Genomic DNA, 15729 nt, shown 5'->3' with positions numbered 1-15729 from the left:
AGGAAACAAAAACTTCAATATGCGGCATTTGGAGATAAATATTGAGTGAAAGATGGAGTACTAAGAGAAGAGCAAAGTTGTGGGAGAGAAGACAGTTAAATAAATATTTTTAGTAAATAAACAGTAATTTCTTTCAGTATGTGAAATTCAGAACTGCTGACAGACACAGCTGAAATAAAAAATGCTAACACTAGCCTTCAGAACTACATTTTCATCTACAGCTATACTCTGCAAACCACAGTGCGGTGCATGGCTGTGGATATGTCCAATTGTACCAATTATTAGGCTTTCTTCCTGTTCCATTCACGTATGGAGTATGGGAAGAATGATTGTTTGAATGCCTCTGTGTATGCAGTAATTATTCTAACCATATCCTCACAAACCCCATGTGAGTGATATGTAAGGGATTGTAATGCACTCCTATAGTCATCATGTAGAGCCAGTCCTTGAAACTTTGTTAATAAACTTTCTCATTATAGTTTATGTCTATCTTCAAGAGTCTTCCATTCAGCTCCTGTGGTATTTCTATGACACACTCCCATGGATCAAACAAACCTGTGACCATTCATGCTGCCCTTCTCTACACATGTTCAATATCCCCCATTAATCCTATATGGTACGAGTTCCACACACTTGAGCAATATTCTAGAAATGGTCGCATGAGTGATTTCTAGGCAATTACCTTTGGAGATTGATTTTACTTCCCCGGTATTCTAACAATAAACTGAAGTCTACCACTTGCTTTACCCATTACTGAGTCCATGTGAGCATTTAATTTAATACCCCTACAAAGTGTTACACCCAGGTACTTGTATGAGTTGGCCAATACCAAACAGTGACTCATTGATATTATAGTCATAGGATGCTATGCTTTTCGTTTTGTGAAATGCACAATTTTACATTTGTGAACATTTAAAGTAAGTTTACAATCTTTGCACCACTTTAAAATCTTATCAAGACCTGAATGAATATTTATGCAGCTTCTTTCAGATATTACTTCATTACAGATAAATCTGCAAAAAGTCTGAGATGACTATTAATATTGTCTGCAAGGTCATTAATGTACAGAATGAACAGCAAGGGTTCCTGGGGCCCAGCTGTAGGTACTTCTACATCTGACGATGACTCTCCATCCAAGATAACATGCTGTTTTCTCCTTACCAACAATGCAGTCACAAATTTCACTTGATACCCCAAAAAAATGATTCAAATGGCTCTGAGCACTATGGGACTTAACTGCTGTGGTCATCAGTCCCCTAGAACTTAGAACTACTTAAACCTAACTAACCTAAGGACATCACAAACACCCATGCCTGAGGCAGGATTCGAACCTGCGACCGCAGCGGTCTCGCGGTTCCAGACTGTAGCGCCTAGAACCGCTCAGCCACTCCGGCCGGCTGATACCCCATATGGCTGTACTTTTGACAATGAGGATAGGTGTGGTACTGAATTAAATACTTTTCAGAAATCAAGAAATACTGCATCTACCTGACTTCTTTGATCCAAAGCTTTCAATATGTTATGTGAGAAAAGTGCAAGCTGAGTTTCGCATTATCAGTGTTTTCAGAATCATTTCTGGTTGGCATCAAGGAGGCCATTCTGTTCCAAATATCTCATTACATTTGAGCTCAGAATCTATTCTAATATTCTACAACAAATCGATGTCAGGGATACTGGGCAGTAATTTTGTGGATCACTTCTATTACCTTACTCTTCTTGTAGTCGGATGAGACCTGTGTTTTTTTTTCCAAGAACTGGGCGTAGTCTTCTGTTCAAGGGATCTATGATAAATTATATGTAAAAGAGGGGCTAACTCAGCCACAAATTCAGTATAGGATCTAACAGGGTTCCATTGGGTCATGGAGCTTTTATAGGCTGTTTCTCAACACCACTGACATTAATAGTTACTTCATTCATCTTTTCAATGGTACTAGGATTAAATTGGGGCTATTATCCTGGGTCTTCCTTTATAAAGGAACATTTGCAAATGGAGTTAAGCATTTCATGCTTTTGGTTTATTACCATCAATTTCAGTTTCTATCTCATTCAGTAGGGCCTGAAAACTAACTTTGGTGCCTCTAATGGCCTTTACGTCCTACCATAATTTTTTTGGTTTTTGTGAAATATCATTTGACAATATTTGGCTACAGTAATCATTGAAGGCATTATGCATACTCTCTTGACAGCCAAATGTGTTTCACTCAGCATCTCTCTAACTATAGCCCTACACTTTGTTTCGCACCTATTATGCAGTAATCTCCGTTTCTTTAGAAGTTTCTTTTCAGTGACTCTATACCATAGAGTATTCCTTCCATTGCCGGCCATTGTGGCCGAGTGGTTCTAAGTGCTTCAGTCCAGAACTGTGCTGCTGCTACGGAAACAGGTTCGAATCCTGCCTCGGGCATGGATGTGTGTGATGTCCTTAGGTTAGTTAGGTTTAAGTAGTTCTCAGTCTAGGGGACTGATGACCGCAGATGTTAAGTCCCATAGTGCTCAGAGCCATTTGAACCATTTTTATTCCTTCCATTGTGAACTGTTCTACCGGATCTTATCTATCCAGTGTATGCTCACCTATTCTTTTACACTTGAGCCATATTTCTTCCACATGCTCCTACTTTGTGCTGAAAGTTTCAAGTTCCTCATTGAGATATGACACTACTGATCTTTTTTTCTAGTTTACTGCACATATATATCTTTCTATTTGTTTTAGTTGTCCTTTGTTGCCACAACTTAGCCATGGTCACTATTACCATTATCGATGTGGACATCCCCAAAGAGGTTGGGTCTAATTGTTGCCATTAGATCCACGATATTTCGATCATGAGTGAGGCCCATAATTATCCGTTCTAGGTGCTTTTTCTTGAGGGCATGCAGCTTTACTGTATGAATAAATGATGATGGCGTCCTCTTGGGTAAAATATTCCAGAGGTAAAATAGTCCCCCATTTGGATCTCCGGGCAGGGACTACTCAAGAGGACGTCGTTATCAGGAGGAAGAAAACTGGTGTTCTACAGATCGGAGCATGGAATGTCAGGTCCCTTAATTGGGCAGGTAAGTTAGAAAATTTAAAAAGAGAAATGGTTAGGTTAAAGTTAGATATAATGGGAATCAGTGAAGTTCAGTGACAGGAGGAACAAGACTTTTGGTGAGGTGAATACAGGGTTATAAATACAAAATCAAATAGGGGTAATGCAGGAGTAGGTTTAATAATGAATAAAAAAATAGGAGTGCAGGTAAGCTACTACAAACAGCATAGTGAATGCATTATTGTGGCCAAGATAGACACGAAGCCCACGCCTACTACAGTAGTACAAGTTTATATGCCAACTAGTTCTGCAGATGACGAAGAAATTGAAGAAATATATGAGGAGATAAAAGAAATTATTCAAATAGTGAAGGGAGACGAAAATTTAATAGTAATAGGTGACTGGAATTCGGTAGTAGGAAAAGGAATAGAAGGAAACGTAGTAGGTGACTATGGATTGGGGGTAAGGAATGAAAGAGGAAGCCGCCTGGCAGAATTTTGCACAGAGCATAACTTAATCATAGCTAACACCTGGTTCAAAAATCACAAAAGAAGGTTGTACACATGGAAGAAGCCTGGAGATACTGACAGGTTTCAGATAGATTATATAATGGTAAGACAGAGATTTAGGAACCAGGTTTTAAATTTTAAGACATTTCCAGGGGCAGATGTGGACTCTGACCACAATCTATTGGTTATGACCTGTAAATTAAAACTGAAGAAACTGGAAAAATGTGGGAATTTAAAGAGATAGGACCTGGATAAACTGACTAAACCAGAGGTTGTACAGAGTTTCAGGGAGAGCATAAGGGAACAATTGACAAGAATGGGGGAAAGAAATACAGTAGAAGAAGAATGGGTAGCTTTGAGGGATGAAATTGTGAAGGCAGCAGAGGATCAAGTAGGTAAAAAGATGAGGGTTGGTAGATATCCTTGGGTGACAGAAGAAATATTGAATTTAATTGATGAAAGGAGAAAATATAAAGATGCAGTAAATGAAGCAGGCAAAAAGGAATACAAAAGTCTCAAAAATGAGATCGACAGGAAGTGCAAAATGGCTAAGCAGGCATGACTAGAGGACAAATGTTAGGATGTATAGGCTTATCTCACTAGAGGTAAGATAGATACTGCCTACAGGAAAATTAAAGAGACCTTTGGAGAAAAGAGAACTAGTATGACTATCAAGAGCTCAGATGGAAACCCAGTCCTAAGCAAAGAAGGGAAAGCATAAAGGTGGAAGGAGTATATAGAGGGTCTATACAAGGGCGAGGTACTTGAGGGCAATATTATGCAAATGGAAGAGGATGTAGATGAAGATGAAATGGGTGATATGATATTGCGAGAGAGTTTGACAGAGCACTAAAAGACATAAGTCAAAACAAGGTCCCAGGAGTAGATAACATTCCATTAGAACTACCGACAGCCTTGGGAGAGCCAGTCCTGACAAAACTCTACCATCTGGTGAGCAAACTGTATGAGACAGGCAAAATACCCTCAGACTTCAAGAAGAATATAGTAATTCCAATCACAAAGAAAGCAGGTGTTTACAGATGTGAAAATTATCGAAGTATCAATTTAATAAGTCACGGCTGCAAAATACTAACACAAATTCTTTACAAACGAATGGAAAAACTGGTAGAAGCCGACCTTGGGGAAGATCAGTTTGGATTCCGTAGAAATATTGGAACATGTGAGGCAATACTGACCCTACAACTTATCTTAGAAGCTAGATTAAGAAAAGGCAAACCTACATTTCTAGCATTTGTAGACTTAGAGAAAGCTTTTGACAATGTTGACTGGAATACTCTCTTTCAAATTCTGAAGGTGGCAGGGCTAAAATACATGGAGCGAAAGGCTATTTACAATTTGTACAGAAACCAGATGGCAGTTATAAGAGTCGAGGAGCATGAAAGGGAAGCAGTGGTTGGGAAGGGAGTGAGACAGGGTTGTAGCCTCTCCCCGATGTTATTCAATCTGTATACTGAGCAAGCAATAAAGGAAACAAAAGAAAAATGTGGGGTAGGTATTAAAATCCATGGAGAAGAAACAAAAACTTTAAGGTTCACTGATGACATTGTACTTCTGTCAGAGACAGCAAATGACTTGGAAAAGCAGTTGAATGGATTGGACAGTGTCTTAGAAGGAGGATATAAGATGAACATCAACAAAAGCAAAACTAGGATAATGGAATATAGTAGAGTTAACTCAGGTGAGGCTGAGGGAATTAGATTAGGGAATGAGACACTTAAAGTAGTAAAGGAGTTTTGCTATTTAGGGAGCAAAATAAATAATAATGGTCGAAGTAGAGAGGTTATAAAATGTAGACTGGCAATGGCAAGGGAAGCGTTTCTGAAGAAAAGAAATTTATTAACATCAAGTATAGAGTTAAGTGTCAGGAAGTCATTTCTGAGAGTATTTGTATGGAGTGTAGCCATGTATGGAAGTGAAACATGGACGATAAATAGATTGGACAAGAAGAGAATAGAAGCTTTCAAAATGTGGTGCTACAGAAGAATCCTGAAGATTAGATGGGTAGATCACATAACTAACGAGGAGGTGTTGAATAGAATTGGGGAGGAGAGGAGATCGTTTCACAACTTGAATAGAAGAAGGGATTGGTTGGTGGGACATGTTTTGAGGCATCAAAGGATCACCAATTTAGTATTGGAGGGCAGTGTGAAGGGTAAAAATCATAGAGGGAGACCAAGAGATGAGTACATTAAGCAGATTCAGAAGGATGTAGGCTGCAGTACATACTGGGAGATGAAGCAGCTTGCACAGTATACAGTAGCATGGAGAGCTACATCAAACCAGTCTCAGGACTGAAGACCACAACAACAACAACGGGTAACTTTCAGAGAAGGCATTTAGTAATGCTTCACAGAGTGTCTTTTCATGCCAAGCACTAACAGAACAGTAATTTTCCCAGTTAATTGTTGGATCACTTAAGTTTCGTCCAGTGATCACAATGTGATTGGGGAATTTAAGTACAAGTGAAATGAGGTTTTCTCTAAAGTTTTCAGTTACATCAGTAGGTGGATCTGGTAGGTGACAGGATCCAATTATCATTTTATGCCCAACCCTTATACTGAGTCTTGCACAAACTATCTCACATGCAGCTTCAATTTCGATACCAATGGATTTCAGTGTCTTGTCTGCTGCATCTAACACACCACCTCCATTTCTCATTTTCCTATCCTTTTGATATACACTTAGATTTTCCCCAAAAATCTCACTGCTATCAACTTCAGGTTTCAACCAGCTTTGTGATCTAATAGTATGTGAACTTCACTGCTTTTCATGAGTGCTTAAAACTCTGACACTTTGTTGCGAATACTTCGGCAGTTTACCATTAGGATTTTAATGCTCTCACCTGCTGGAGGCATTTCTTTCGAACTTACACTGATACTTCTGGGCTTCCTTCAGCTACTGTTATCTCTATTGGATGGATTGTTGACTAATCTTGTGTGCACCCCACACACAGTCAGCTACCTGAATTGCAGCCTCTGATGTGTGGTGCATACCTGACCTATTTAGGGGGCACAAGTCCAGGCACAAGTATGGCGCAAGGCCAGGAAGTCACAGCCTAGCTTGTCACAGAAACTTTGAAGCCTCTGGTTCAGTCCTTCCACTGACCTCAGAACCGAAGAATCATGATCAGTTCAGGGGAACATGCTGCAAATTTGAGCTTCGTTGAAACTCAATGCACAAGACTGGTCTTCTCAACCTTCTCTGCCAGTTGCTGGAATCACCCAAGTATGACCTCAGAGCCTAGATGACAGGCATCATTTGTTCCAACATGCACCACAATCTGCAGTTGGTTGCACCCTATTCTCTCAGTGGCTGCTAGAATAGTCTCCTGAACATGTTGAATGAGGTCCCCAGGCATACACACTGAGTGCACCTGGTATCCTTTCCTGTCCTTTGCTGCCATTTCCCTAAGGGGTACCATCATTTACTGTATGTTTGAACTGCTGGCAATTAATAGACCCCTACCCTTTTGCATTTGCCTCCTCTTGACACTGGACAAAACAGGTTACCCCAGAACAGGTGAAGTGAGTCCCACTGGCTCAGTTTCAGTTTCAGTGAAAGATAGCACTTCAAACTTATTGATTCGGGGGATCAGTACAACACCCTGAGTCCCCCAAGTGGATGAATAATGACAGATCATATACTTTATCCAGTGGAGACAGAATACAGTATCACAGGTATACAACTCTCAACAGCTCTTCCAACACATCAATTCTTAGCAGCTGCCAATCATTTGACAGTAGTCAGGGTGATTTCCAGCTGCCTACTAATTCAACCAACTCATCCCATGTTCATGAACAACATTCGCAGTGGGGCTGCATTATGGCTGTACAATGGATTACAAGACAGTGAACAAATAACTTTGAATTAAGCCCACTGTTTATCTTTTAATCTGTTGAGCTAAAAAGTTGCTAATTCCCTGTTAGAATTGAAGCAAATACACAAAATGAGATTTTTATTAAGGCAACACAAAAACCCATGGTAAAAATCACATTTCCAAAAACATTTTGAGATTAATTATAGCTGTTAGCAAATTTGAAAACAGAGTTAATTTATGATAAATTCAGATAATATTTAGGGCTACTCCTCTTTAAGGGAAAACTAGATGTAACACAATATGTTAGAATATCTGCTAAAGTAACTAAATGCTGATTTACTACAGATTGCTCGTAGACTATGCGAAGGACAATGGTAGCTTCAAAAAATTCTCAGTAATGCATGTTTAGATGCATTGATATATGATTAAATTCAGGGGTAATCTATTCTTTGGCAGTACTGTTAACCACAAACACTGATTTTCTACGAAATAAGTTATGTATCCAAAACACTTGTACTGGTCACTTATGAAAATATAGTCTTGTAAGCATCTGAAAATTCTCAAAAGTACGTATTTCTCATATAGTTGTACAACAAAATTCGAGAACGTTTGTTCTGAATGAGGATAGGCCTACTGTTCTCAAAAATTTTAAAAGAGCACAATTAAGTTTAGACCTATAATTGGTGATAACAGTACGAGTTTGTCACGACACTCATGAATGTTTGAAATTTCACAGTATATCACAATACAAACTGGTATTGATACAATCAATGGAAGATTATGCAGAAGCAATTCAAACAATAACACTTCACACCAGCACACGAACCTCATACACATGGTCTCACACAAAGGCAAATTTCAAAGTCGGCTTGTTCCTTCCTCAGGGACGAAAGAGGGATAGGACAGAAGGGAGTGGCAGGTTACTCAGGTGTGAAACAGGAAGGGGCGGACCCCACTTGGTGTAAGGATGAATTAAAGATGAAGGGGGAGGCTTCACAGTTCTTGTTACATTCAGAGGGAAATATATTAGCTATGGAGTACTTCAAATGCTCAACAATAAAACTGATGTGGTGCACTGCTTTTATGACATATCCGGTGGCAGCCACATCTTCTCCATTGCATAATGCTATTGTAACTGGTTTGTGTTTATCCATTGGTGTAAGCTCTGAGCAAGCATTCATGGAAGACAGTGTATGCTGAGATGACTATCAGTGTGATGAATAGTTCATTTGACAAAATAACTTCTTTCCATTGTTCCATGATAGACTTACAATGGCCTAGCCACTGCAGTCATAAGTAATGAGACAGTTGCATCCAGGAAAGGGACATATACAGGTCATTTACTGCAGAGTCTCATTTTCAACAAGTGTAATGACTGATGTATTCCACAATACATGGTTCCATTGCTGTGTTCTGCTGTTATCAGCCTCTTATACTTTGCAGAGCATACATATCTCTGGTGTTCACATTCTCAGGCTTAGCATATGTATCCAGTGTTTTGTTGACTAGTAGCAGTCTCACCACCATTCATGCACTTTTAGGAAATAATAATGAGGACATCATGTGAACATCTGATAAGTTATTTCTTTTTTCAGTTTTTTTTTTCTTTTTAAATGAAGAACCAGCCTTTCGACCATCTCAAACAAACTTTATCACAGTCAGTCAGATAAACACCTGTTACAATGCTTTGCATATATAATAACTAGGACGTGTTTTTGCATTCTCTGTGTTCATTATATACATTTGTACTGAGTGTCGTCTTGCTATACAGCTGGTGTATAGCATAGCCACTTTCATATTTGGACTCCTCCCCAATAAGACAGAAAATGCTTATAGTTGGACTGTGTTAAAGAAGTGGTAGATAAGTCATGTGTCTGTCAAAATTATAAGCATAAGTGAGTATCTCCTGCTTCCCAATGTAAATGCAGTGCTTAGCCTGCCAAGGCAGTAGAGGAATGACTCTGTGGCACCAATGATGTAGATAGGTAACAGCTCTCTGAATGCAGTCACCATTGATAGTTGGTGTGTTCAAAATAAATATGATTTGTAGAGCTAACTGAGAGCTGGAAGTTAGCTTCTAGGGAGGTAGCTGACTGATTTGAAAGTGCCCATATAAAGCAGTTTTGACAATAGCTGTTGAGGTTCTACCGGAAGAAACAGACACCAAACTTGCCATGTTTCTACAACATGAAGATGGTGTCAGTGACTCTAAATCAGGCAAATGTCAGTCCAGTATTATCTTTTTTTTTTTGTTTTTTCTTCCCATAAGAAATTCATGTAAAAAAATAATAATAAGGCCAACTGATAAAGGCTGGCATCATAGCACATTGGCTGGATGTCAGTATGGGTGGAATCTCCCCCTACTCCCAGTGACCCTCCTGTAACCAGTGAAACTGCAAGAAGTTCTTAGCATGGTGCCTAGCAGAGAAGATCTGTTATATTTCCCATGGCTATTAACATTTGGAGATTAAAACATTCACACAAAAGTACACACTAGTAAATTAAAATTTGAATAATTCTTGTTTGATGTTTTTGATAAAGAAAACTGACATTAAACTCTTATTCCATGAACTTGGGTTTGTAGATTGTAGATTGTATTTTATTGGTCCTGTTGTCTACATAGCAGCTTATGCATAAGACATTGGACAAGTCAAGTTATAAATATACAGGCTGAAAGTAATTTCAAGGCATACATATTTAAGCTTACAATAAAACACTTTACACACAAGTATTTATATAACACATTTCATAAATTTAAATATTCTTCAATGGAATAAAAGCAGTGATGCTGTAAATATGACTTTAGAGATTTTCCAAATGTATTGACCTCAGTGATAGCTTTTATGTTTTCAGGAAGTTTGTTATAAAGCTTAACTCCCATGTGAAAAGTACCTTTTTGGCACAGTGCTGTGCTGATTTGAGTCATATGTAAGTTCCTGTTTTGTCTGGTAAAGTGCTCATGTATATCACAGTTTTTTTGTAGCCTCTGGTCCTTGCCTATTACATTTAATTTAAAGAACAAAAGGGTTTCCATAATGTATACACACGGTAATGGGGGAATACCAGATTTCTTAAACAGGGGTTTACAAGAGTCTCTAGGCTTGCACCCAAACAAGATCCTAATGGCCCTTTTTTGTAGTTTAAAAGTGCTATTAGCTATTTTAGAGTTTCCCCAGAAGGTGACCCCATATCTAAGACGAGAATGAAAGTACGCATGATATGCATTCAATACTGTTTTCTCACTACAGCATGATTTTAATGAACAAAGAAGATAACATGTTTTGCTCAGTTCTGCATTGAGACATTCAATATGCTTATTCCATCTGATGTTACTCTGCAGCCAAAGTCCTAAGAATTTGGTTTCAGTACTGTTACCAACTGGTTCGTCATTGATAGAGACTGATGGGATAAACATGTCCTTGTTAGGAACATTGTGGAATTTTAGAGCAACGGTTTTCTTACTGTTTATTACAAGCTGATTACTCTGTGCCCAGCTGCTAAGTTGTTTCGTGACCGTGTTTACTGTCTGCTGTAACTGTTCATCGTCGTCTCCTTTTAGTAGAATCGTGGTGTCATCTGCAAATATGATTGATTTGTGTGCATCAATATTTAAGCTTAGATCATTTATGTACAGAAGAAACAGAAGGGGTCCCAATACGGATCCTTGGGGTACACCACATTTTATTTGTTTATAGTCAGATAAGTGATTAGATACAGTTTTTAGTTCAATATTTGTGTGCTTGACGCACACTGCCTGCATACGATTTGTCAGGAAGGAACTGATCCACTTGTTGGACAGACCTCGAATACCATATCTTTCTAGCTTTGATAGCAGAATTTTATGGTCCACCATGTCAAAAGCTTTTGACAAGTCAATAAAGACTCCTATTGTTTCCTGTTTTTTGTCCAACAGGTTTAGGATGGAATTGATGCACTCATAGACAGCAGTTGTCGTTGACCTCTTATTTCTGAATCCATGTTGTTCATTACACAGGATGCTGTTTTTATTTATAAATTTCATAAGTTTCTCATACATAACTTTTTCCAGTACTTTAGAGATGCAGGAGGAAATTGTGATGGGTCTGTAGTTATTTACATTGTCTTTATCCCCTTTTTTAAATACAGGAATAACTTTTGATGTTTTTAACACATCAGGGAAAGTGCCTGCCTGAAGTGAGCAGTCGCATAAATGTGTGAGTACTTCAATTAGGTTTGATGCGCTCTTCTTTAACATTGTTGCAGGTATACCATCAATACCTGCCGAATTGGAATTTTTTAGTCCTTTTATTGCTTTAGCTACTTCATCTTGTGAAACAGAACTGATGTACATTGATCCTCTACATGTAGTTAATTTATATTCATTTGCCTGGATGCTCTTAAAGTTTGATTGTAACATATTTTCAGCAACACCTGTGAAAAAGTTGTTAAATGTGTTAGCTACTTCTAAGGGGTTTGTTACTTTTTTATTTTTATGTGATAGTGTTATATTTTTCCAAGGTTGTCTGTATTCTCCACATTCTTTTTTTATAACACTCCACATAGCCTTTGATTTATTAGCTGAATTATAAATGATTTCATCATTATGCATTATTTTTGCTGCTTTTATTACTTTTCTTAATATTTTGGAGTATTTTTTATAGTATGCGCGTACTACAGGTGAGGAATTTTTTGAGTTACATATTTCATGAAGTAGTCTTTTCTTCTGGCATGAAACCCTTATTCCCTTTGTGATCCAGCTGTTTGTTCTAGAGTTTCCCTGTATGGTTAATGTTTTCAGTGGGAATGCAAGATCAAAGAAATGGGTTAATGTATCAATGAAAGTGTCGAATTTTTCATTTATATCGTTCATTTTGTACACTCCTAGCCATTTTTCTTTCTGTAATAAGTTGTTGAAGTAGTTCACATTATGCTGATTATAACTTCGATATGCTGTTCTAAAAGACATGTTGTTAATAATACTGCCTTGTACTTTTATGCTTAATATTTGAGCAAGATGATCACTAAAACCTGCATTGAAAATTTTTAGTGAGGTGTTGTGTAAACTCTTCTTTACTAGAAACTGATCAAGAGCTGTTTGACAAGTTTCTGATACTCGGGTAGCTGCTTTTACTTCAGCCTTTAAATTGTAGGACGTTGCAAGGTTCAAAATGGTCTCCCTATTTCCACTATTCGTGAGGAAGTCAATATTGAAGTCACCACAGATTATCAATTCACAATCCATTTTATTTACTTTATTTAGCAATGACTCCATTTTGTTTAAGAAAAGTTCAAAATTCCCGGACGGTGATCGGTAAACTGTAGCAATAACCAGGTTGAACTGAGTAATTTTTATAGCTGCAATTTCATAATCCTTTTCGACATTTGCCCTAGTTAAGTCAGGTAGTGTAATAAAATCTACATTATCCTTTGTGTAAATTGCTACCCCACCCTGTTTGTTGTTATTCCTGCAGTAGTAAGCAGCCAAGACAAATTTGTTTATTTTCGTATTCTGGATTAATTCTGGGTTAAGCCAGTGCTCTGAAATGCATAACACTGAGATATCATTAAGTTCATGTGTTAATAGAACGTTAATTTCATCGATCTTATTACGCAGGGATTGCACATTATGGTGATAAATTTTTAGTTCGGGCGTATTCACGATTTGGTAATTGGGAATCATATTTACAGCATCACATACCTCTAGTTTAAATTAGGAACGTCAGCAGCGTTGTATTTTCGTTCTTCTTTCTTGTTTATTTTGTTTTCCTCGCTGTTGGAAGGATGTTCAGGAAGCTGATAAATTGTTCTATCCCTTACAAGTCTTTCTTTGATTATTTCACTAACACGATCACAAACAAATCTTTTCCCATCATAGTTCAAATGCATTCCATGCTTCGTGTGCAGATTTCCATGTAGCTTGCTTATATCCAGTACATCGCACTTGGTGTATTGAGAACACAGTTTCCTTATTTTAATGTTTGTTTTCCGAATTTCTTTGTTTACACACGAATTATAAATCAGATCATGCCTATGAGGAAGTGTGGCAACTACTGTGTTTCTGCATTTATTGGCTTGGATAAGCTAATTAGTTACAAATGTATGTATTCTTGAAAGCACATGATTAGTCAATAATCTGATGCTGCCAGCTTACCACAGATTTTTGTGAAAGAATGTAGAATGATACTATCTTCTGTGGTATGAACAGCAATTTGTATGATGTGTGGGAAAAAATAATATGTTGACATTCAATGCTAGCATTGCAATCACTAATTGTTCCTATCTATATTTTGCAGATTTATTTTCCTACATGGGATGACTTTGTGAGAAATGGGTACATTATGGGATGTATTGTTTTCATAGCAGCAATTGCTCAAGGAACTTTATCACAATGTTCAACTCACATTGTTAACATTGAAGGAATACGACTGAAAAATGCATTACAGGTATGAATTTATCCTGAGGTAACTTTAATAGTTATTTTTTTCAAGTGCTTCCTTTGATAACCATAGTAACTATAGTTTTATAATGTACAAACAGTACCTATTATTAATAAAGTACCCTCCAAAACCATAAAATGTTCGTTGTTTGTGTGTAATACATTTATTAAATTTACTGAGTACCTTAAATTTTAAGAAACCCTTTACAAATTACAATTTTTTCAACCAATGACTTTCTAATTGTTAAATTGCACCAGCAAAATTAAAATTACAGCAGGCAGAGTACAATTTATTACTAGCCATAAATAATGGTAGGAGTAAAGGTAAAAAGACACTGTACCATTGAAACATAATAATAATAACAACACTTTATTCAACATTGAATGATTTGTTTCACTTGTACAAAAACAACAAAGGTTTCAATTTTTGATACATAACACAATAATACATACTTCAAAATACAATATTGATTAACATATGGTAAGATTACAAATAAATGGTTTACTAAACTCTGTTCACATATTTTTGCAAAGCATTTCTTATTCCACATGTATGTATGCTATTCTTCTAATGTGTAAAAAGGGTTTCTAAAAGGGAATTATGTAAGATGAAACTTAAGCCTCATTGTGGAAAGAGTCATAATTATACTGGACAGTGTATTGTGCCTAATCTTAATCCTGCATTCTATGGACGCTATTTGTAGAGTGCTGTTCTGTGGCTGCTGATGTCATTTTTTTCTTTATTTCTGGTATTATACTGACACAAAATCAGGGGAAACACTTGTGTTTAAGAAGTGGTTGGAGATAACTGTTACAGTGGACAGAAATGTGTCAATAATAAGCTTTACAATTTGGACTGTGATGCCAATGTGTACAATAGAAGCTGATCTGATATGCATGATGGCGTTTTATGATTGTAGTGCAAGTAATATGCTTTAGATAGAATTTTCTATGGCTACAGTCATTTATCCTCATGAAGTAGTCAATGAGTCTCTGATTTGTGGTTCATTTATGGTTGTAGGTAATGTGAATTACCGGTTCAGTTCTTCAGCTGGGACAATGGGATCAGCTGCAGGTTTTACTTTGCCTGTACCAAGACCACATAGGTTTTTCCACAGGATAGCTAATCTATTTCTGTGGTTGGTTAATGTACGTGCATGCCGGAATTTTGCATTTCTCACAGCTGGACTGGCTCTGTTCTGCTTTTGTTTGTAAACAATAAGATTTTAAGGCATGGGATGCAGTTTGAATGCCCAATATACAATGTCTCTGAGAATCATGAGCTGTTGTAATTCTTCAGTTAGCCAAGATGCAGGTTTCCTTTTTACTATTCCTGTCTTTAGGGGAGCATATTTTTCATATAGTTGAGTAAGTTTGTTAGTAAATCCATGAAGTTTCTTGTTTATGTTTGAGAAGGGAATATAAGACATTCCACAAACTATTTCTTGCCAATTCAGATAAATTAATGTGTTTGAAGTCTTGGTATATAGCCAACTGTGGCTTCTTTCTGGGACATTCTAGTGAGTACATCATGAAAATTATGTCATGGGCAGACATGCCAGGTGCAGATATCTGAGAGGTATGAATTACTCTATTTGGGGATTTTGCTGCAAATATATCTATGAGAAAGTGACTGCTGTTTTATGATAGGTAGGAGCAAGTTGAAATAGTGACACATTTTAAGAAAAAGTCGTCTGCTTAGATTTCACACTGGGGGGACTATTGTCTGGAAAATTTATGTTAGTGTCACGAGGTATAATTATATGCTCATATATAGATTTGAGACTTGAAAGAGTAGTTTCAAAGCAAGCAAACTTGCCTACTTTAGAGGGTTGGAAGAGGACACATATGAGAAACTTTCTGTTCAGGGATTTGATCTCTATGAAAATATATTCTACTTGTTTATCTTCATTATTGTTGGATGTGTGCAGCTTAGTAGTT

At 37.3% G+C, this 15729-nt stretch overlaps 1 protein-coding gene across 1 annotated transcript in view; it reads left to right on the top strand.

The window, feature by feature from the left end:
* LOC126090234 (ATP-binding cassette sub-family C member Sur) overlaps positions 1-15729 on the top strand; it is a gene marked incomplete at its 5' end in the record, with an annotated part of 407614 nt that overhangs the window by 128942 nt on the left and 262943 nt on the right. The window contains one exon of the mRNA XM_049906975.1: positions 13646-13795. Coding sequence (XP_049762932.1) covers positions 13646-13795 — 150 coding nt within the window. The remainder of the gene's footprint in view (positions 1-13645; positions 13796-15729) is intronic.

This window comes from Schistocerca cancellata, chromosome 1 (assembly GCF_023864275.1).
Source record: "Schistocerca cancellata isolate TAMUIC-IGC-003103 chromosome 1, iqSchCanc2.1, whole genome shotgun sequence".
NCBI lineage: Eukaryota > Metazoa > Arthropoda > Insecta > Orthoptera > Acrididae > Schistocerca > Schistocerca cancellata.
This window is presented reverse-complemented; position numbering and strand designations above follow the sequence as displayed.